The sequence below is a fragment of the Aspergillus japonicus genome (assembly GCF_003184785.1).
Source record: "Aspergillus japonicus CBS 114.51 unplaced genomic scaffold BO86scaffold_90, whole genome shotgun sequence".
NCBI classification, from domain to species: Eukaryota; Fungi; Ascomycota; class Eurotiomycetes; order Eurotiales; family Aspergillaceae; genus Aspergillus; species Aspergillus japonicus.
Genome location: NW_020291727.1, coordinates 1 through 21,307, shown reverse-complemented (window position 1 = coordinate 21,307; position 21,307 = coordinate 1). Strand labels below are relative to the sequence as shown.

The 21,307-nt window shown below is 54.2% G+C and overlaps 8 protein-coding genes and 1 non-coding gene across 9 annotated transcripts; 4 read left to right on the top strand and 5 right to left on the bottom strand.

The window, feature by feature from the left end:
- Positions 1-206: 206 nt before the first annotated feature.
- BO86DRAFT_422907 (glycosyltransferase) lies at positions 207-3,134 on the top strand (the record flags this gene model as incomplete). Its single annotated transcript, XM_025675376.1, has 7 exons — positions 207-294; positions 359-944; positions 1,002-1,238; positions 1,297-2,061; positions 2,111-2,663; positions 2,718-2,856; positions 2,914-3,134. 7 exons carry the CDS (start codon positions 207-209, stop codon positions 3,132-3,134), a joined length of 2,589 nt encoding a protein of 862 aa, XP_025522631.1.
- Positions 3,053-4,980, bottom strand: BO86DRAFT_393195 (uncharacterized protein). The gene has a single exon (XM_025672966.1). It carries the CDS (start codon positions 4,890-4,892, stop codon positions 3,189-3,191), a length of 1,704 nt encoding a protein of 567 aa, XP_025522630.1. The 5' UTR covers positions 4,893-4,980; the 3' UTR covers positions 3,053-3,188.
- Positions 4,981-5,118: 138 nt separating this feature from the next.
- Positions 5,119-9,288, top strand: BO86DRAFT_459663 (ankyrin repeat protein; the record flags this gene model as incomplete). Its single annotated transcript, XM_025677371.1, has 4 exons — positions 5,119-6,371; positions 6,421-7,347; positions 7,404-7,927; positions 7,985-9,288. Exons 1-4 carry the CDS (start codon positions 5,176-5,178, stop codon positions 9,286-9,288), a joined length of 3,951 nt encoding a protein of 1,316 aa, XP_025522629.1. The 5' UTR covers positions 5,119-5,175.
- A 462-nt stretch (positions 9,289-9,750) lies between these two features.
- Positions 9,751-9,824, bottom strand: BO86DRAFT_t296. Its single transcript has one exon. It is a non-coding gene; the product is annotated as a tRNA-Ile (tRNA).
- A 1,564-nt stretch (positions 9,825-11,388) lies between these two features.
- On the top strand, positions 11,389-13,315 carry BO86DRAFT_245332 (putative MFS sugar transporter). Its single transcript, XM_025667123.1, has 2 exons — positions 11,389-11,677; positions 11,736-13,315. Exons 1-2 carry the CDS (start codon positions 11,473-11,475, stop codon positions 13,082-13,084), a joined length of 1,554 nt encoding a protein of 517 aa, XP_025522628.1. The 5' UTR covers positions 11,389-11,472; the 3' UTR covers positions 13,085-13,315.
- Positions 13,316-13,458: 143 nt separating this feature from the next.
- On the bottom strand, positions 13,459-14,512 carry BO86DRAFT_393192 (SDR family oxidoreductase). Its single transcript, XM_025672965.1, has one exon. The coding sequence runs from the start codon at positions 14,344-14,346 to the stop codon at positions 13,546-13,548; it is 801 nt and encodes a 266-aa protein (XP_025522627.1). The 5' UTR covers positions 14,347-14,512; the 3' UTR covers positions 13,459-13,545.
- Positions 14,513-15,095: 583 nt separating this feature from the next.
- Positions 15,096-17,283, top strand: BO86DRAFT_442932 (putative MFS multidrug transporter; the record flags this gene model as incomplete). Its single annotated transcript, XM_025676333.1, has 5 exons — positions 15,096-15,307; positions 15,374-15,490; positions 15,562-15,615; positions 15,677-16,138; positions 16,209-17,283. The coding sequence occupies exons 1-5, from the start codon at positions 15,213-15,215 to the stop codon at positions 17,281-17,283; spliced, it is 1,803 nt and encodes a 600-aa protein (XP_025522626.1). The 5' UTR covers positions 15,096-15,212.
- Positions 17,284-17,537: 254 nt separating this feature from the next.
- On the bottom strand, positions 17,538-18,773 carry BO86DRAFT_413636 (putative NmrA-like family protein; the record flags this gene model as incomplete). Its single annotated transcript, XM_025674764.1, has 3 exons — positions 18,440-18,773; positions 18,242-18,336; positions 17,538-18,120 (listed from the first exon to the last, which is right to left on the bottom strand). The coding sequence occupies exons 1-3, from the start codon at positions 18,743-18,745 to the stop codon at positions 17,538-17,540; spliced, it is 984 nt and encodes a 327-aa protein (XP_025522625.1). The 5' UTR covers positions 18,746-18,773.
- Positions 18,774-19,247: 474 nt separating this feature from the next.
- BO86DRAFT_393190 (GFA family protein) lies at positions 19,248-20,143 on the bottom strand. The gene is made up of 3 exons (XM_025672964.1): positions 19,890-20,143; positions 19,595-19,803; positions 19,248-19,517 (listed from the first exon to the last, which is right to left on the bottom strand). Exons 1-3 carry the CDS (start codon positions 20,008-20,010, stop codon positions 19,437-19,439), a joined length of 411 nt encoding a protein of 136 aa, XP_025522624.1. The 5' UTR covers positions 20,011-20,143; the 3' UTR covers positions 19,248-19,436.
- Positions 20,144-21,307: the final 1,164 nt, after the last annotated feature.

Sequence of the window (21,307 nt, the reverse complement as noted above, 5' to 3'; positions counted from 1 at the left end):
TCGGCCCAGATCGAGATCGAATACCACTGACGCCACAGAGCCAGGAATCCAAATAAGCAATTTGTCATGCACATCTGCTGTCTGAACAATGCCAGGAACAAAGTCAAGTGAGGACTGCCAGACAAGCATGGTGGCCTCTTCTGTCTGGACATGAGATACTCAAACCATCCCATCCCAAGCTTCCAGATCAGCAGCAACTCCTAGCCATGACTGAGACGATCAATCCTCAACTATGCGAGGCAAAGGCGCTCAAGGCCCTCATTCCGGGCCTCCTAGCAGAGAGTGCAGTTACAGGTATGACTCTCGATTTCGGACACCAATCATCGGTACGGTCGCTAATCTCACGAATGATCCCTAGATGATGGACGCTTGCTCGTCGACCTACAGGAGAACTGTCCCCGCCTTGCGGGCTTCCTCGATGTTCTACGGCGCCAGGCTGAGCATCATCGTCCGTGGATGCCAGAAGATAGCGCCACGCGGTTTCCGCTCCGGCTGAATGTGGTCATACACGTCGTGGGGTCTCGTGGGGACGTGCAACCTTTCATTGCGCTCGGACAGGAACTGCAGAAACACGGTCATCGCGTCCGATTAGCCACACACCTAGTATTTCGAGACTTTGTGCGCGCTCATGATTTGGAGTTCTTCAACATTGGAGGAGATCCGGCGCAGCTCATGTCGTTTATGGTCAAGAACCCCAACTTGGTCCCTAAGGTTGAAGCGATCACGCAGGGGGACATCAGTCGACGGAGGAAGGATGTCCGAGAGATTCTTGGTGGCTGCTGGCGATCATGTTTCGAACCCGGGGAAGGCATTCACCCCTTCAATCCGGCTGAGTGTACCGGCGCGCCACCATTCGTCGCAGATGCTATTATCGCCAACCCTCCGAGCTTTGCACACATTCATTGTGCCGAGAAGATGGGGATTCCTCTTCATTTGATGTTCACGTAGGCTATTTCTATGGTGGTTGTTTCCTTGTCGGTAAATGCTTACATGGAGCACAGGATGCCATGGTCGCCCACGCAAGCCTTTCCACATCCACTGGCGAAAGTTCGCTCAACAAATACCAAATCGTCAGTAGGAAAGCTAATGTCGTACATGATAGCGGAAACAGTGATATGGCAAGGCGTGGGTGACCTGATCAACGAATTCCGCCGCCATGAGTTGGGACTGGAGCGGCTGGATTCTATGCGTGCGCCCAGCCTTCTTTCTCGGCTGAGAATCCCTTTCACATATCTGTGGTACGTACAACTGAAGGATATCTATTTGTTGGGAGCTCGAATTCAACGGGTTGTTTAGGTCTCCTTCCCTCTTGCCGAAGCCTGACGATTGGCTCGATCATATCGATGTAGTTGGGTTCTCCTTTGTGCCGCATGACGACAAGTATGAGCCGCCTCAGGATCTAGTCGATTTTCTCGAAGCTGGATCACCACCGATCTACATCGGATTCGGATCCATTGTTGTCGACGACCCGGAAGCACTGACGCAGACCATCCTCGAGGCCGTTCGAATGTCTGGTCAGCGAGCAGTAGTATCCAAGGGTTGGGGTAATATCGGTGCTGACGAGGCTGATGACCCGAATGTCTACTTCCTAGGCAATTGTCCGCACGACTGGCTGTTCTCCCGGGTATCATGCGTTGTCCATCATGGTGGTGCAGGAACGACAGCAACCGGGCTAGCCTTGGGCCGGCCCACCGTTATTGTTCCATTCTTCGGTGATCAACCTTTCTGGGGGATGCTTGTTGCCTCCAATGGTGCTGGGCCTGCGCCAATCCCCTTTAAATTATTGACAGCCGATAAGCTTGCGGGCGCAATTCGGCACTGCATGGAACCCGAGATTCAAGAGCAAGCAAAGGTCTTGAGCTGTAAGATACAAGCCGAGCAAGGTGCCGCAGCGGCAATGGAAAGCTTCCATAAGCATTTGAGCCTGAATAGGTTGAGATGCGCTTTGTGCCCTGACCGTCCGGCTGTATGGCGAGTGCAGCACACAAGCATTTTTCTCAGTGCATTCGCTGCTGCAGTTCTTGTCCACTCAAAGCAGCTAGACCCAAAAAACATCAAGTTGTACGCTCTCTTGCACTTCCATGGTTTTCGGTAGACTCATCTTAAACAGACTTCGAATCAAATCATACGATACAAACCTTGATCCGGGCGTTCCAGGTCTTCCTGGAGCTGAGATGTTCGCTGGATCCCTCACGAACTTTTTCACAGGCTTGGTCGAGATGCCCGTTCAACTAGTGCAAAACTTCGCACGGTCGCGTTCCATCAGATTCGCCGAGAGATATAGTCTCTCGAGCTATTGCGCGACGCAAGCGCCTGTCACCCCGTCGCGCTCGACAACTCTGACAGATAAGCCCGAGACGCGTCAACGATCAGACTCCGGCATCTCCATCGTCCCTTCGAGTAATTCGCTGAAATCATCCTCGAGCCAGAGCTCCCTGGACATGCCGACCATGAACCGTGGCACGGCGTCTGTGAGTAATGTACTCATCAATTCTGGCTACACTGGACGTCAATTATTGGACTGGATCATTGAGATCCCAATGAGCGTCACATTCATATTGTGCCATACATTCCACAATGCTCCTCGATTCTATCACGACCAAACTGTGAGAGAGGCACCCATAGCCACGGGAGTCAAGTCAGGGTTCGTCGCAGCTGGCCAGGTTAGACTCACCGTATGAGGTACCGCTTTGTCACAGATGGCTAACGTGTCACAGGAGTTCGTGTACAGCTGGTACGACGGGCTCACTGGCGTCGTGACTCAACCTCATCAAGGATGGGATAGTCAGGGTGCTTCCGGTCTAGCATCCGGCGTTGGCAAGGGTATTGGAGGACTGTTGATCAAACCTCAAGCGGGTAGGCTTCGAATGGCTTCTCTGGTCTGGCGTGCGCCTCACTGACTGTTGTGTATAGGTCTATGGGGCTTGCTGGGATATCCCCTGAATGGAATTCATCGCAGCATTGCTAATTCTTACGGCAAGAATCGACGATGCTGTGTCGTGAAATCACGCATTGCCCAGGGTATCGCAGAACTTCAGTTGGCTTCAGATGGTCAGCGGGCAGCTGTTCTTGCGCGGTGGAAGGATCATTACGAACAGAAGGTCAAGGCTAAACTAGAAAAGAGAAATCGGTAGCAGAACGGCATTTCAAGCGAGGTCAATCCAATACATTCTTTCGCAACGAACTTTTCACAGCTTTATTCCCTGAGCCAACACATTCACCACCTTCTCTTGAAAGTCCAAGGCAAATTCTGCATCCCCGTCGCGAAAATTTCCTGTCAGACAATTTATCGTGGCCTGAGCATAACCGTCGCCCATCTCCTTTGGCAGATTCTGCTGGGCTAGCGCAGTTAAATCGGAGGCGACCTTTTTAGGTCTTGGTAGTCGTCCGGTCTTTTCTGCGTCGCGGATTTTAGACTCCATCAGTCGAGACAATGTCACCCAAAGACCAATTTCCAACAACACTACACCCAAGGCGTAGATGTCATGGCGCCGTTGGAACTGTCGGGTGGGCTTTCCCTGCCGTTCAGGATGACGGTAGAGGTTCGCTTCGGGCTCGAAGTCACCACGCATGTCCGTGCCCTGTTGCTCAGACCGTGCGTAGCCCCAGTCACTCAGGTATGCGAGTATTCGATTCTGGGACTTTGGGGTGCTTGACAGTCGGTGCGCCTGAAGACCCGAAGCGCGGACGCCTGCTGGAGTCTGCAAAAACAAAAGGATTCCTTTGCTCCAGACATTCTTGTGAACCCACTTCGAGGCGTGGACATTTAGCAGGGTCACTGCGAGGCAGTGCGCCATGCTGAACCTATCATTCAAGGATGGCCGTTTGAGTGGTCGCTTGTTCTCCCGATCTACAGCGTTGATGAAGCTATGGAGGGTGGTGAGTTTTGATGTCGCTGCTGCGTCTTGTTGCTGAGCTACCTCATCTGAAGTTGGAAGGCTATAGAGGAAGACGTTGCGCTCCTCTTCCGGCTGGTCGATGAACCCTAAACACTCCATCGCATAAATCTGAGGTGGCTCTAACCCTGGTTCAGCCTCGGAGGACTTGTGGCTACTGAAGGTGCTGTTTTTTAAAAGCCAAGCTAGATTGCGAATGGGCTCTTTCAACTCTTCAATCTCATCCGGTTCGAGATCACCGCCTTTTAACGTGCCTTCATACTCATGAAATTCTATAACCACCGTCGTGCCGGATGTCGAGCCGGGTGGCGTCCAGCGTCCCAACTGAAAGCCGCCCGACACGTTACCTTCCTCACTGACTTGGCCTTTCAAACTTTGAAAGTCGGCCGGAGCATGCGCTTCGACCAATTTTCGCCGCTTGATTACAGGCTCCAGCCCGGTCGTCTTGAGGCCCTGGTCGTTCTCATCCACTACCCGGGACAGTGTATCCTGGGACAGATGCTGCATCAAATTGCGCAAATCGGCCGACCAGTTGGTATAGGCTTCAAGTATCTTGTGCACCCGTTTCTTGTCGAACAACGACCAATCATAGCCTTTCAGCTTCAGGGACGTGGCTTTGGTCTTAATGCGTTGCAGGAGTGTTTCTTTAACTTGCTCGGGTTTCTCCAAGCCTTTGTCCTCTTCATCGCCTATCACAAGGCCATACTTGACAGCCACCAGCTCATACTCGGTCAATGTCTTGCGCATTTGAACGAGCAGGCCCTCGATGGTTTGTGCAATGAAAGGGTCGAGTTTTCCGGGCAGGAGCAGGCCATGATCAGGGTGAACAAAAATGCGACGGAAAAAGAGCAGGGTCGAGAGCTGCACGTTCAGCTTCAGGCGGACTTCCGCCCGGTCCTCATCGAAGGACTTGATGTCAGAGATAACGCCTTGGATAAAAACGGTTACCTGGTAGGCCTGCGTGATGGCCGTTACCGCTGTGCCGTAAACATCCATTTTGGGTGCGATCGCTTCGGTCGTTGCAACTGATTGAGGGCGAGCGATGGATGATAAAAGCACGGACGGCACAGAGGAGAGGGGGTGGGGGGCTGGCAAGATGTCATAAATGTCAGACGCGGCTGAAGAAATGCCGGCTAATAAGCATAGTGAGGGGCTAATATAGCTCTAGATCCATAGCGCCGCCACCGATTCGTTTAGAGGCCGGTAGTGAAGAACAAATACTTCCTCCCCCCGCCTTGCGCGTCCAAAAGTACATCCCCTGACATTCGCATACGCAACCATGTCGGAAGATGAGTCTTTCGACCTTCTATCCTCTTTGGATAATGGGGACCTTTCTCCATCGTTGAGGGACTGGGCCTCCGGCACTGCCGATAGCTATGATGTTGTGGATTTGGACCTGGATCTCGATAGCCTGAGCCTGTCGTCGGTTCATTCTAGTGACCTTTTGGAAGCGGCGATTACTGCAACCCGGAATGGAGAGTCGGCTATTCTAAGCACAGTATCTCAATTTGCGGGAATATTGTCCCAGACTGGAATCCATGGACCGCGACTGTTGAAGGCCCTCAACCTGGCGACGCGAGCAACGAAGATCGGCTCTGGCTCCCAGTTCACTGTCTTCAAGGAAAAGTCGCATGAAGGTTATACCGGCAATGAGGGTCTGGTAATCAAGCGGGTGAACGTGCCTCTTTCCCGAAAAGCCGCTCAGCGATTTGCAGACACCCCAGAGTATCGTCTTCAATTGCGCACACTCGGACTAGAGCTACTCGCCCTCTGCAATCCGGCTCTGCGGCGTCACCCCAATATTGTTCGGCTGATCGCGTGGGGCTATGACTATCCCTTCGCCGATATGCCGGTTCCGGTTCTTTTCGTGGAAGCCGCTTTGATGCCATTGACGGACTTCCTCGCAGTTGACAATGACTGCTCGTCCGAAGCCAAGTATCAATTAAGCTTAGATGTTGCGAATGGCATTGAGGCATTGCATCATCTGCATATAGTGCATGGTGATCTTAAGCCAGATAACGTGCTTGTGTTTGGCATGGAGAGCGAGAAAGTGCCTTTTAGAGCTAAGTTAAGTGACTTTGGGGTCTGTATCGATCTGGAGGCCCCCGACGCTCGGCTTACTATGAGTGACTATCGTGGAACGCCGGTGTGGCTGGCGCCCGAGGTGGCCGGCGATGATTTGACGCGCTTCTGTCCTTTCAAGCCGGATCTGATGTTTCGATTCGATGCATACAGCTTTGGCCTGACGGTGCTATCCATGTTTGTCAATCGAGGAGAGCCGGTCGATCTTGACGAGGACCCCGAAAATGCAAGCGAGGAGATCTCTGAAATGCTGTATGAGCGTGAAGATATTCCTTCTGCATTGCGTACGGAGCTTCGTAAGGCGATTCTCAAGCTTCTCGCAGAAGATCCAAGGAACCGACCGCTACCGACTTCTCAGCTGTTGAAGACGGATACTCCTGCGTATGCTTCTTGGTATGTGTATCCCTGATATCTTCTTTCGAGGAAGATTCTAAGTGAATAGGTTATCTCTTGCCAAGGTCGGAAGTGAACCTGCTCCATATGTTGGTACGCTGGATCCAATGTACAATAAAGGGCCATTGTTCTGGTACCGACTCGATCCGTCCGTTTTGGCCGAACTGGAAGCACAATACATGGCGGCGAAGCAGGGTGCGTCGGCAGAAACCCCGGGCGATGTCCTACTAGGAATGGCGCAGACCGTGACAGGGGCCAAACCCTCATATCTTAATCGTCTTCTATCGTACGTGACTGACGCCGCCAAAGGTGGCTACTCTCCAGCAAGGGCTGTTTATGCTCAAGTAATGGCTGCTCATGACCAATCGCCCGAGTTCGAGGCGAAGGTGCTGGAAGATTGGGCTTTCCAAGCCGTCGCTGAAGGATATCTTTTCGCTCCTCAGTCCGCTCTTACCAGTGAGAAGCTGGAACAGGCGAAGAGCACTTTTCGTCGCAATGGCGGATTATGTGCAGATCCCTTCCTGGGAAAACAGGCTGTGGTAGATGCCACACGCAGTCCCCATAAGGCTGTCAAATGGAACCTGGAACATGGGTTGATAGTTGATCAGAAGGGGAATACCATCCTCCATGCAGCTGCTGCAATTGGAGAGCTTGATACGGTTCGATCACTCCTTGACGAAGCGGACATAGCTGTTGATGTCGAGAACGATAGTGGAGAGACTCCTCTTTACAAAGCATGCCAGGCTGGTCATGCAAGTATAATTCAGTACCTTCTTCAAAGAAAGGCAGATGCGTCTCGCACAACACGGCCGACTGGATTATCTCCGTTGCATTGGCTCTTCATGTTGCCGGACGAAGTTATCCACTTGACTGCACAGCAGCTAGTTGCAGCAGGTGCTGATGTCAACGCTGTCATCCGACCCGTTGTCAGCGAGAATAGTGGAGGATTTCCAGAACGAATCCAGATGGTGCATTAGTGGGTTTGCATAAGCCTTATGCTATTCTATTCTAGCCATTGCTGACGCTACGCAGCCCATTTGAACTACCTCATGGAACGCCCCTGCATTGGGCTGCGGCTTTTCGCAACCTAGCAGCGATGAATGCTCTCATCGACCTAGGTGCCAATTTAGATGCTAAATATCATGGCTGTGACAGTGCAACCACGCCTCTTGCACTGGCTGCGTGGTTTGGTGATGTCGAAGTGGCTCACACTCTCGTGACCCGTGGAGCTGATGGAAAGCTCATCGACTCAATGGGGAGAAACACCCTTCACAGCATGACAAAATACTTCCCTGAGCGACATGGCTACCTCCCCAACCATTGGCACGCATGGATCCGGCACGGCAACTGTGAGACATATCTCAATCATACGAGCAAGCTAATTCGTCTCTTGTTAGATGCTGGGGCGGATGTCAATGCTAAGGACACAGGATATCCACCGCTCACCCCCATTGCTGCTGCTGTCGATCTGGGGGTCTGGAATGGTGGCATAGTCAGCGCCCTGCTCGATGTGGGTGCAGACCTTCACGAATCAATCTTGTCCGCGGGAGACACTGGTATGTTCTGGGCAGCTCCTTTGTAGTTTGTCGCATAAACTTGACAGGAAGATTTAGTACTTCACTCGTGGGCCTCGATCGTGGGCCCCCGGCTAGACTACCCACGCTCATATATCCCTACCCTCCGACAGATTGTCACTGCCATGCCCGACATAGACATCCGGAACAGATTTGAGAATGACACGCCCCTGCATTCTCTGTCAACAACATATCACCCCGAGGACGAATTCGAACAAGCGTGTGAGATCCTGCTTGAGCACGATCCTCCAGCAGACCTTAACGCGCAGACCCGCCGGGGCGCCACTCCTTTGTCGATCGCACTCGAGACCAAAGACGATCCAGCTAGGCGCGGTCTCTTCCTGTTACACAAAGGTGCCTCGCCAACACTTCTCACGGATCAAGGTAAAGATATTTTTTTCGCCATCGCCAATAATGCCGTTCTTCATGATAAAGACACTTACGACCTGATCACCGCTGCCCTGCAATACATCTGTTCTGGCAAATCCGCCACAGAGAGTAAGATGGGGGACACCGGGGACATTCATGAGACTTACCAGAAACTATTCCTCCCCAATCAGGGGGCGATACATAGTCTCATAGCCGCTGTGATCCGCGGCAAAGTCCGAACTACCACTCTACTTCTTTCTTTGGGCCTGCGATCGCGCCTGAATGATCTTGACCCTAGCAAGCCTCGTGGCTTTACTGTCCTCGACCATGCCCTGCACTCCGCCGAGCTCAGTCGCCGAGCCCATATGGAGAAATTGGCCACATATAAGCCGGGTCCAGCACAGCGGGCCGCTATAGACGAACAGGTCGTCTACGACGACGGGCAGGGTCCGCCTTCTCGAGCCGCAGAAGCATACTGTGCTTTCCCGAAGGTGCTGCGCTGCCTGCGTGAGGAAGGTGCAAAGCGGGCATGTGAATTGGAGTTGTCGGATAGTAGTATTGATGATGGTGATGATACTGCTGTTGATGGCACGTATGTTCAACAGCAACGATGGTGGGATTGGACTTCCATTTACATATATGGATATACCCCGATCACGCAACCTCATCAGGAGCAGTGGAAACTGCTGTACGAGCTGGCGAGATATCCGGTCGGTTGGAGGGAGGAACAGATCGAGGAGTTGACGGAGCGGTATGCGGACGGCATCTGGAGGCCGGATACCCGCTTTTTGGAGGAAGAGGAGGATCGTGAGCTTGTTAGCGCGGTGGTGGCTGAGATTGGGGTGGCTGGTGGCGGTGGGAATGATGAGGGTTCGGTGGTGCGGTTGGAGGCAGTTGATCCGGTGAAGGGCAAGGTGGAGGTAACTGCTAGGGTTGCGGATGGGAAAGTGGTTGACAAGATTAAGGTTAAGTGATTTGGTAGACGTATGTGCACCTATATTGGTTGATGTAGTTTGATGACAAGTGACTTCATTGCTACTTTCAGACCGTTCCTGTGTAAGGTTTGAAACGGTCCTGGGGTGTCTATCGTGGCATTGAGGATGGACGAAGGGCAGGCAAACCCGAACACCCACAAACAGGCTCCAGTCCGTCTCGCATCCCATCCTCTAGGAGATTTTGATGCAGATGCCCCCGGAGAATTTCGAATCCTTCCTCGTGGTACATGTACTAGGTAGTAGACGAGTCAGAAGCTGCTGGTCGACCCTCTCAACTTTTCAATGTTGGGCACCCTGCTCAGGCCTTCTCAAATTACAAAGGATGCCGCGGTCGAGATCGGCATTCCATATGTAGTCGATAAGATAATCGGATTTTCAGATATTCCTGCCCACCACCAAAAAGATGATAGACAAGAAAGAACATGAAACAGCAAAAAGAAATGGTCCCAGAGGGGCTCGAACCCTCGACTTTAACGTTATTAGCGTTACGCTCTAACCAACTGAGCTATGGGACCCAGTTGATGTGTTGTGGCTTATCTCTTGTCAATATATGTAACTTTCCAGCTCCAGCAGTCAATCTTTCATGGTGTGTTGCGAATATCACACCAATATGTGCACGCTCACGTTTAAGAGAGGTACCTTGCTCAATAGTACTCTATCTAACCCTTATTTCAGAAGCAGAAAGCTCGTCTCTAGTGATATTCATCTTTTCACGTTATGATGTGTAGTCATTCTGGGATATCAAGTCCTGCGGAGGACACGAGTGCATAAATATATGTTGGCGGATCTTCTTACTTAGGGATCGGTATGATTGGGATCGGTTAAACCTGGGCATACAATTACCAGTACCAAGTCTACAAGGTTGATATAGAGAGCAACTGAGATCACGCAGTTGGTGATATCCGCACAGTCACATGACCACAGTGTGGTTGCAATCCCCTCTCCTCCTCTCCTCCTCTCCTCCTCCCCTCCTCCCCGGCTTCTCCAACACCCTTCCATCCTCATTTTCCAGATTACGTTCACAATCCGAGCAGCAGCCATAATAGCCAAATATGCTACATATGGTCCGCAAATTATACAGCGTTCGCCAATAACAGACAATAACCAAAGTCCACCGCGCTCCAGCCGATCTGCACTGCGAATGTCCCGGACTTCCGGCCCAGGCTGGATCGCAACAGTCACCACGATGTGTCATACTCACGACAAACGGGGTTCCACCAGGCAGTTGTTCTGATAGATAATTTGCCGACTTCCCAGTCAAGAGGTAATAGCCCTCCTGTCAATGATTCTCTCATTATCTTATATCTTATCTATCTTGCCCATTACTGTCCCGGTTACAAGAATCACTGACCAAGTTTGATAGTATCGATATGAAACCGCCCGCCATTTCGGCTACACACGAAGTCTTATCTTCCCTTGACTGCGATGATATGACAAGAATATCCGTTGAAACGGCCTCATAAGCGGAGCCAACGCACTGCCGCCCCGATGGAATTTCTCGTGTTCACCCTTCATGATGGCTGGTCTTCTGCCACATGTGACTTGTGACTTTACCCTCGCCAGGGATGGAAATACATCCCACCCAAACAAACGTCGAAGAAACCCCTCAACCCCCTCTCAGACCGTCTTGGAAGGTCAAATGAGAGAGTGAGGTAGCATCGCAGTTGCACACACCTCCTCGTTGCTGGCTGGGTTGGCCCTGGCCCGAGGTCCATTGCCCCCCATCGGCCGGGTCCGATGGAAGCCATCCCGGCTAGTGGGGAATGCCATCGACGATCGCCTGTAGTATCCAGTGGGGTCAAGAGGGAGGCGTCGCCCGGGGCCTCGCTTACATTCTCTCGCGTCTTTCCCTCTTCCGTACTGGCGACTCGCGCCGTGCCTTGTCCAAGAAACTGAAATCTGGGGAAACCTGGTCAATGCGGCGGGTCTTGCCACGGCCACCGGCGATGACCGGCCATCCACCAGCGAACATCGGAGGGTTTTCTATAAAGTGATCAAGCTGGATCTATACAAAAAAGGGTTCCCAATGGCTTAGGCTCAGTCGATTAGACAGTCATTGTTAGGTGCCGGACAGGATCCTGGCCGACTGTTGTGATTATCGCACATAATTCTCCTTTAGATGCTCCCTCGCCGCTTCGGGCCCCATCCATACAACGTGCCAGCATGTCGCCCTATTTTGGCCTGCGGGGCTCGCAATTGGAACGTGCCGTAATGTGGCTCGTCGTCTGTCCGGCATTCGTGTGTTATGGCTATAACCAGGCCGTCACAGGCGGCTTGCTAACCCTCGAGTCGTTCATCAGAACATTTCCGCAGATGAACACGCTCACCACGACGGGTGCGCAGCAAAGCTACAATTCGACCATCCAGGGTAATTCTTTTCATCTGGCTCTTCACGTTGTTTAGGACGGAGATTTAACTGCCCATAGGGACGGTAATTGCCCTCTACACCGTCGGAGGCATTTTCGGTTCACTGTCATGCATTTACCTGGGCGATCTCCTGGGTCGCCGGCGGGTCATCTTCCTCGCATCCGCCGTGTCCATGATTGGGGCCATTCTCATGGCGACTTCGTTCGGCTTGGCCCAGTTCATCGTCGCTCGGCTGGTATTAGGACTCGGCACCGGCGGCTATGTTGCCACCGTCCCGGTGTGGCAGGCTGAAATCTCCCAGCCCAGCAAACGAGGCGCCCACGTGGTGATGGATGGCATCTTCATCGGCGCGGGTATCACCATCTCGCTTTGGGTTGACTTTGGCTTCTTTTTCGTGACGGGGAGCTCGGTGTCCTGGCGGTTCCCGCTGGCGCTCCAGGTGGTGCTGTCCTTAATGGTGATGGCCTTCGTGATGGCGATGCCCGAGTCACCTCGGTGGCTGCTCAAGCGCGGCCGCTCCGAGGAAGCCCGCGTGATCCTGGCCGCGCTGGCGGACGCCGACCCGGAGGATGCCGTGATCACGCTGGCCGTGCGCGACATCGAACGATCGCTGGCCCTGACCGGATCTGGTTCCTGGAAGGATCTTCTGAGCATGGGGGAACAGCGCCTATTCCACCGCGCGGTACTGGCGGCTACAGGTCAAATGTTCCAGCAGATGTGTGGAATCAACTTGATTACCTTTTTCGCGACGACAATATTTCAGCAATATCTAGGATTAGGCGCGCTACAGTCACGTGTTCTCGCCGCCGCCATGTGCCTGACGCAGCCGCTGGGCGGGTTTTTGGCCTTCTTCACGATCGACAGGCTGGGCCGCCGCGTGCTGATGCTGTGGAGCGCAGCGGGGATGTCGGTGTCGATGGCGATCCTGGCAGGCACGACTTCGCTGCCAAACAACACAGCGGCGCTGGTCGTGGCCGTGATATTTCTGTTCGTCTTCGAGTTCATCTTCACTGTAGGCTACTCCGGCCTCACGTTCTTGTACGCGACCGAGGTGGCGCCGCTGCAGCTGCGGGCCGCTATCAGTGCGGTGTCGACGGCAGCCGTGTGGACATTCAATTTCTTATTAGCGGAGGTGACGCCGGTGGGCTTCGACACCATCTCGTGGCGGTACTACATCATCTTCGCGGTGCTGAATGCGGCGATCGTGCCGACGGTGTATTTCTTCTTCCCGGAGACCAACGGCCGGTCGCTGGAAGAGATCGACGAGATCTTCATGCAGTCCAAGAGCGTGTTGGACCCGCCGCGCCTGGCGCGCACTTTGCCGCGTGTGCTGCACGTGGCGGACGTGGTCGATGAAACTGAGACGGAATCCGGGGGGGAGAATGGTAATGGTAAAGGGAAGATGTAACGAGGCCTTTCAAGTGGAGGGTCTTGTCGTACATGTCTACGCGAACAGTTCGTGATGTATCTACGTATAGCTCGACGACAGTGACTTGGCCATGCATAATTGGTTCAATATACCGAAGAACCCGAAAAGAGGCGTTCTTCGATACGAACTCGCAGCGTATACGATAACTTCAACGATCATTGTCCCACCAAAGAGAAAGTGGAGCACGGACGGAAGACACCGGAAACAGAACCCTGCAGCCGAATGCACCACTGAGATGCCTAGAATCTATCTCATCCCTCTGTGCACTGGCCCCCAGTGATTAGCTAGGCTCTGTGGAGTACATTCTTCCCCCCGAAGTTCGATCTCTACTTCTACTGGCAAGCAAAATCGAATCATCATGAAACGTTCCTGACATTATCATTATAACCTCATCAAAAAAGCTAGGTAGGTATCTCTATTTATATCCACCAGGGATACATTTACCGCACGCAGTAACCTCCGTCAATCAACAAATCGGCACCAGTCGTGTACGAGCTCGCATCGCTGACGAGGTAGACATAGGCACCCTTCAACTCCTTGGCATCACCGTTGCGGCCCATGGGGATCATGGACATCCACAGGTCCTGGACCTTCTTGTCGACGAAATCGGAGAGACCGGTGTCGATGTAACCGGGGGAGATGCTGTTGACGCGGGCAAAGTCACGCCACTCGTTGGCCAGCGACTTGGCCATGTGGATGCAGCCGGCCTTGGCAACGTTGTAGGAGGTCTGCTCCTGGGGGAAGTTGGCGATGTGGCCGGACATGCTCGACGTAATCACGAAGCTGCCCTTGCCCTGCTTCTTGAAGTGGGGGCCGATCGCCTTGGCGCAGTGGAAGGTGCCGTTGAGGTCGGTCTGGATGACCTCCTCCCAGTCCTGGACGGAGCCGTCGAGGATGCCGCTGTTGGCGGTGCGGCCGGCGTTGGCGATGAAGGCGTCGACCTTGCCGAAGTCCTGGATCACATCATCGACCAGCTTCTGCACGCTGTCGTAGTTGCCCACGTCGCACTTGTAGGCCTTGGCCTTGACGCCGTAGGTCTTGGACAGCTCGGCGGCGTTCTTCTCGCCGCCCTCCGGGCGCGAGGCGTAGGTGATGGCGACGTCGGCGCCCATCTCGGCGCAGCCGCGCGCGGCCTCGATGCCCATGCCGCGCGGGCCGGAGGCACCGGTGATGATCACGACCTTGCCCTTGAGGCTGAAGAGGTCTTGGAGGCTGTTGGCGCTGGGGACGGGGATGGGCATTTTGGTGGTGGTGGAGGGGGTTTGATTTATGTAAGGAGGTCGAAGGTAAGAGAGAGAGAGAGTTTTGGATGGATGGATGAATGGAATTGAGTTTGGAAGAGTTGGATTTGAATGATTCTGGGAAAAGAGCAACAGGGGAAAAGGAGGGGATATAAATACGAGAGAGGAGGGGATGAGGAGGGGATGAGGGGTTGGAGGGGCATGGAGGGGCATGGATCCAAGAGGTACGTGTACTGTACGTAGCTCTCCTCCCTCGTGAGTCGTGAATCGTATGGTACTTTACCTGCTTACTACTTGCATAGTGCATATACGATGTCACCGAGTGTGTCTAGAGCGAGAGAGCGAAACAGAAACCTTGAAGGCCGATTAGGGCCAAACTTGGCGGGAAAAGCGGGGGATGAAGTCATCCATTCATGGATTCCCCTCCCATGATGTCATCGTCCATAACAAACCCTGAAAACCCTCAAACCCTCAAACCGGCTGTTTTGCACTTCTGGATCAACTCCACTTCCTTCCACTTCCACCAAAACCCAACCAAAAACTCACAGTCGAGACCTTTTTCACTTTTTTTTAAAAAATTTGTCACTGGCTTCCACTTTTCGTTGGATTTCATAATCAATGCGCACAATTAATTGCCTATCGGTACTGGTCGGCTTTCTCCACTCGGCCCGGATGCAGCTGCATGACGACAACGATCCCTTGACATCCGACCTTCACCGGGCTGCCGAACCAGGGTCCGATATGTGGGAAGGGTGGAAAGTATATAACAAAATGTGTAGGGACAAAGGAAGAAAATTCTACGGTGTGCAGAAATCCGTTCTAGCTGTTACTGTGGTTGCTGCTGCTGCTGCTGCTGCTGCCTCACCATGAGTGCTAGTGCTGTTCCTGAGGACAGACGCCCGTCCATGCGGCGGGCCAGTACGGCGCATACCAACGATTTTGATGACTCGTTTTTCGGGCGGTGAGTGGTTTGCTCTCTGCGTTGTGTCTGGTATTTTTGGGTTAGTGATGCTAATCCAATGCACAGGGTGCGATCGTTCTTCCACCGCGATCGCCATGTCGGGGTGGTCAGTCGCAATGAGTTGCGCGACAAGGAGGATTTGGAGCTTCACACCTGGAATGGCAAGGATGATCCGGATAATCCGTATGTTCAGCCTTTGATAGAAGTGCGGGAGATAGACGGAGGGAGAAAGCAGGACTGACAGGCGTGGATAGGTTCAACTGGAGTCCAGCGTATAAATGGGTCTTAACTGTCACGGTGTGCTTCATGTAAGAACCCCTGGCTTATATCTCATCCACTCAGATCCACCCTAACGCGATCTCCTCCTAGCTCCATCCTCACCGGTATCCCCGCCGGTTCCTACGGCTCCGGCAACGACTACATGGAGACGCGCTTCCACGTGCAGAACACCCCCTTCCCGAACCTGTACTGGGCGACGTGCTCGTGGAACATGGGCGCCGCGTTCTGGCCGCTGATCTTCGTGCCGCTGACCGAGTCGTCCGGGCGGATGCCCGGCTACTTCGTGGCGTACATCATCCTGATCATCTCGCTGTTCCCGTCGGCGTTCGCGCAGAACTTCGCGACGCTGGTGGTGACGCGGTTCTTCGGGGGCGGGGCCTCCTCGGTCTCGATCAACATCGTGGGCGGCAGCATCAGCGACGTGTGGTACGGGGACCGGGCGCGCAGTCTGCCCATGTCGCTGTTCGGGCTGACCAGCGTCATCGGCATTGCGCTGGGGCCGTTTATCGGGTCGGCGATTGTGCAGATCCACAAGGATGATCCTTGGCGATGGTGAGCTCCCCTCTCTTCTCCTCCACCTCCATTGATCTGGTGAACGAACCCTGATTTCGGGACGGAACAGGATCTTCTACATCCAAATCATCTACCTCACGGGCCTCCTCCCGATCTTCTGGTTCATCCTCCACGAGACCCGCGCCGACGTGATCCTCAAACGGCGGGCCAAGAAGCTCCGCAAGGAGACGGGGCGGCCGATCTACGCGGAAGCGGAACTGGACAACACGAGCGTGTGGCGGCTGCTGCAGATCTCCTTCGAGCGGCCCACGCGCATGCTGCTCACCGAGCCGGTCGTCATCTTCTTCACGTTGTGGATCAGCTTCGCCTGGGGCATTCTGTACCTGTTCTTCAGCTCGGTGGTGCAGACCTACTCGACCAACTACGGCTGGGGCACGCTGGCCACGGGCCTGATCCAGCTGGCCATCTCGGTGGGCGCCGTGATCGGCACGGCCATCAACCCGCTCCAGGATATGCTGTACCTCCGGTCGGCGAAGCGCAACAAGGAGATCCCCGGCCGCCCCATCCCCGAAGCCCGGCTGTACACCAGCGTGATCGGGAGCCTGCTGTTCGCCGGCGGGCTGTTCTGGTACGGGTGGGCGAGTTTCCCCTTCGTGCATTGGATCGTGCCCACGTGCGGTATCGCGGCGGCGGGCCTGGGGATTTACTCGATTTATATGGCGGTGGTGAACTATCTGACGGATGCCTACGAAAAGTATGCGGCGTCGGCGCTGAGTGCGGCTAGTTTGGGGCGGAACACCTTCGGGGCGTTTCTGCCGTTGGCCAGTTATGAGTTGTTCGATACCCTGGGGTTTGGCTGGGCCGGGTCTCTGTTGGGGTTCATCGGGCTGGCGTTGTCGGTCGTGCCGGTGGTGTTGATCCTCAAGGGGCCCGAGATCCGCCGGCGGAGTCCGTTTATGCGCGAGTCGACGTTTGGGGCGGATGAGGAGGTGGAGTTTGAGAAGGAGGAGCAGGAGGATGTTGAGGGGGCTGGGCATGGCGGGGAGAGGGTGGTCACGATGAATGAGACGCGGCATACGGGGTTTCCGCAGCATGATGTCCGGAAGGAGAGGATGAGGAGGGGGAGGACGGAGAGTGGGCAGTGGGGGGAGGAGGAGGTGTTGGGGGAGGGGTCTAGGGCTTGATTTGGGGGGTTGTATGTATGTACGTTTGTATGTTTGTAACTATAAGGATTGCATGGGTTGCATGGGTTTGGAGCTGGGTTGGGATCTGGGTTGGGAAACGTCAAAAGTCTGGGTCATTTATTTAGGTCTTCGAGATCAGTGGCTTTTTAATCTGCATATACAGTACAGCAACAGTACAGTACCTCCTGATGCACAGCCAATCGACACAACATATTGCCTACTCACCCCACTCCCCAAGAGCAAACCAGGAAGGACTAAGCATAATTCTGATGCCACGTATACCCCCCCTTTGCCCTGGCCTCGCGCAACAACTCCCGAATCCTCTCCGACGCCCGCGTCGGCTCCCGACCCAGCACCTCGGCCATCAACCCATCCCCCTCGACCACCGCCTCCCCCCTGGCGATCCCCTCATGCCACGAGACCATCGCCGCAAAGAACCCCGCCGCCTTGCCGCCCTCATCCGCCGCCGCAGTCCGGGCCACATATTCGGCGGCCGGAACAAACTCCACCCTCACCCTTTCCTTCCCGTCATGGTGGTGTTCATTGATCAGATCCACCATCTCCCGGAACGACAGCGTCTCCCGCGCGCTGAGCACGACGATCCGGTCGCGATAGCTGGCCCCGCCCCGCAGGAGGAGGCGCGCGGTGGCGTGCCCGAGTTCCTGGCGCGAGGTGAAGGTGATTCGTTGGGTGGTGGCCAGCTTTGCTGGGTCTGTGCTGGATGGTGTGGTGGGCTGCGGCAGGACGATGGTCTCCGTGGTGGGATACCAGTTGAAGTAGAGGGGGAAGGCTTCCGTGTATAAACCTTCGCGGATGGAGGTGTAGGGGATTCCGGATCTAGGGCCCGGGGGGATACAGTACATTAGGATTGTATGGGGTGGTAGGTGGGTGGGTGGTGAAGGGTAACGGGGGGAATGGGAAGGAAGAAGGGAGGGTCAGGGTCAGGGGTGTGGCGTACACGCGGAGCATCTCCTCGGTCATGTAATGCGCTTGCTGCACGGCGACCTGCGAGGTTGAGGTGTGGCCGCCGAAGGCGAGGGAGGTGTACCAGATCTATTCCTATTAGTATCTCTTCTGGGAGGGTTGGGGGTTGGGGTAAGGGAAGATGTATATGGCCCCCCCAAAAAGGACAAGTGTGGAGGGAGGGCTCGCGTACATGCTTCACCCCCGCCCGCTTCGCGGCATCCACCACATCCTGGTGCTGTCTCCGGCGCCGCTCGTTGTCGAAGGTGTTCGAGCTGACGAAGAACAGATTCTCCACCTCCTCGAAGGCCGTGGCCAGCGTGCGCGGGTCGTCGTAGTTGACCGTCCGGAAGGCGAGGCCCTGGGCTGTGAATTCGGCCGCTTTGGCTGGATTGGACGAGGCGACGGCGTAGGTCGACGGGTCGACGTGCGCGAGGAAGTACTCGAGCACGTGGGCGCCCAGGCCGCCGGTTACACCGGTGAGGAGGTATTGGACCATTTTGCTTGGGGGGGTGGAGGGGGGAGTCTGAGGGATGAGGATGATAATTCCAGTAAGTTGGTTATGGTGTTGTTAGGGTTATATAGCTGATCAGATTAGATTGAATTGGCTTGGCTGATGGCTGATAAATCAGACGGATTGGTCAGCCGTGCTGATGCGGGGTGGCTGCGGTCGCATGATGGCGTGACCTTCCTCATGGTAATTCTGCGAAGTTCTGGAAGATTTGGGGCTTGATTGGTGATTGGGTTCGGGAGATTGAGGGTAGAGTTGTTGTTGGTGGTGGTGAGGAGTTTATTCACTGGGGATATAGAGCTACCGCATGAGCTTGGTAGTGGTGCGGGATGGATGGGGACACCTGATGTTTTGAGTGCACGGACATGGGATCTATGGCGTTTGGGGTAATTCTCGCGACGCGATGTCAGCATGCTTGATTAGAGCAGAAGATGTGCCCATCTTGCATAGTGACCATTGATGCACATGTCAGCATGTTTGAGTGAGAGTATGGGCTAATGTTCCATACTAGAAGTACGTAGTAGCTAACTTATCGTTGCACAGCTACAATACAGTACAAGGCTATCGGTCACATTCTGGTGACATATCCATTCATCAAATTAGGTGAAACAAGGCTATTCACTTTTCCCATCACCATCATCATCATCATCATCATCATCAGACACCCCGCATCGATCCATTACTCCGGCATGTGCTTGAACGGCTTGGCCAAGTGCTCCTGGCAGAAAGGCAGCTTGCTGACGGTCCAGATCTCGGTGTCCTGCTTACGTCAGACCATTCCACCTAACTAACTTCCTGATTCTGTGTCGACAGTGACTATCGGTGAACGTGACATACCGGCTTGAGCTTCTTCTTGATCTCCGTGTCCAGCGTGCCCGCCTTGATGGCGATGATCTCCGGGGCGGCATCCGGGTCATGGGCGATGGGCGAGCCGCACTCGGAGCAGAAGATGCGGTGCACGGCTTTCCCGGACGACCCCAGCCCCGCCCAGCTCTTGGTCGGCCCGTTGATCGTGAGCTTGTCCTTGGGCACCACGGCGACCAGCGCTGTCAATCCAAAGAGTCGAAATTAGCATGCCCTTCGATTGATTTTTTTTTTTTTTTTTTTTTTTTTTGGAGAAATAGAGACGTACAGTAGGTGGAGCCGCTTTGCCGCTGGCAATCGTCGCAGTGGTCGTACCCGACCAGGGCGGGCTCCTCCACCTCGATGGTGTAGGTGACGGCCTTGCACAGACAGTGACCGGTCAAAGGCATTTTTGGAGGATGGATGTGATTGGATTAAGTGATTTAGTTGGCGAGCAAGGTTCTCAATGAGGACCTTTGAGACGACAGCGAGGTCGTGGTGGACTACTTATAGGGAGCATCTCTCGTGTTGGGTTGGGGCTTTGTTGTTTCTCGGCAGATCAACTCATTGACGACATGGCGGGGTTCCAGCAGACGACTTTGGAGGGGGTTCACTTGCGTCACTTGGCAACTTTTACTTTCCAACCGGAATGACCATGCATTACGATGGAGAATCAATATTCCAAATACGAATGATACGAATTGGGGTCTCACTGCGCTGATTGCCCTGATTTGTCACGCTTGATGGGAAGCTCGCCCACAGCCAATGGGTCGCCAGTGTGTCGCTGTTGTGCCCCCGCGATAAGAGTCAAGGTTTCACGCTAACCGTTCCCTCCCCTTCGCCCGCTGTCATTCTCGCGCCCGAGTATTTGGAATTGGGAGGTGGTTTGATCTTGGGGTCCGATTACTTTTGGGCTATCGTGTTTCGGCAGGTGTCCGATCATGGATGATTGGGTTTTGGGGTGGACGGATCTACGGTGGGTCCCTGGCATGGATTGATATCAATCAGCCTGAATGTCTCGGTCTTGGTGGAGGTTGCATACCGAGGGCTGCAGTGCTTGACCAGTTGCCGGTTTTGATCACTGCAACAATGCGCCCCAGCCGCTAGGTCAGGCTCTAGTCCTACCACTTTGGGGACTATGCAGTGTACCGGCCATGCTATGCAATGCATCCTGGTGTGCTAAGGGCTGATGCACCAGACAATTGTGTCCGCAGGTGGCTGCAATCGCTGCCTGCTTGCCTGCTTCTCTAATATTGCCGCAGCGCATTTGGAAGCTAGTTTGCGCCCGCAGCGTAGTCAGCTGTTCGTAGTACTGTGCTTGCAGCGGATGGGTCCAGCGAGCCACATACCCCTGGCCGCCGTCACGTTCAGCCCTAGACTGTCCCGACTCCCGAGTCATGGGGTGGGGATTCGCTAGCCAGGTTCATCTGATGAGCCAATGCAGAGTGTAGAGTTCAGTTTATGCAGATGCCTGTATGCTTACTCTGAACAGGACAACTACGAACTACAACTACGAACTACAACTACGAACTACAACTGCGAACTGCAAACGACCAACTACGCAGGGCATGGATCAAAAAATTAGGATAACCCTGTCAGCTAAAACAATCTCAAACTCTGGATAAGCAAAACGCAACGACACCTGCCTTCGTACACGTGTTCCATCTCAGGCATTCCAACCAGCAGCAAGGAGTGGGTGTGTGTGTG

Bases quoted from the DNA above. Each gene is read 5' to 3' on its own strand.
- BO86DRAFT_393195 (XM_025672966.1), bottom strand. From the start codon at position 4,892: ATGGATGTTTACGGCACAGCGGTAACGGCCATCACGCAGGCCTACCAG.
- BO86DRAFT_393190 (XM_025672964.1), bottom strand. From the start codon at position 20,010: ATGCCTTTGACCGGTCACTGTCTGTGCAAGGCCGTCACCTACACCATC. The intron at 19,804-19,889 runs GTACGTCTCTAT...TTGGATTGACAG, and splicing joins GCAAAGCGGCTCCACCTACT to CGCTGGTCGCCGTGGTGCCC. The intron at 19,518-19,594 runs GTATGTCACGTT...TGACGTAAGCAG, and splicing joins TCAAGAAGAAGCTCAAGCCG to GACACCGAGATCTGGACCGT.
- BO86DRAFT_393192 (XM_025672965.1), bottom strand. From the start codon at position 14,346: ATGCCCATCCCCGTCCCCAGCGCCAACAGCCTCCAAGACCTCTTCAGC.
- BO86DRAFT_245332 (XM_025667123.1), top strand. From the start codon at position 11,473: ATGTCGCCCTATTTTGGCCTGCGGGGCTCGCAATTGGAACGTGCCGTA. The intron at 11,678-11,735 runs GTAATTCTTTTC...AACTGCCCATAG, and splicing joins CTACAATTCGACCATCCAGG to GGACGGTAATTGCCCTCTAC.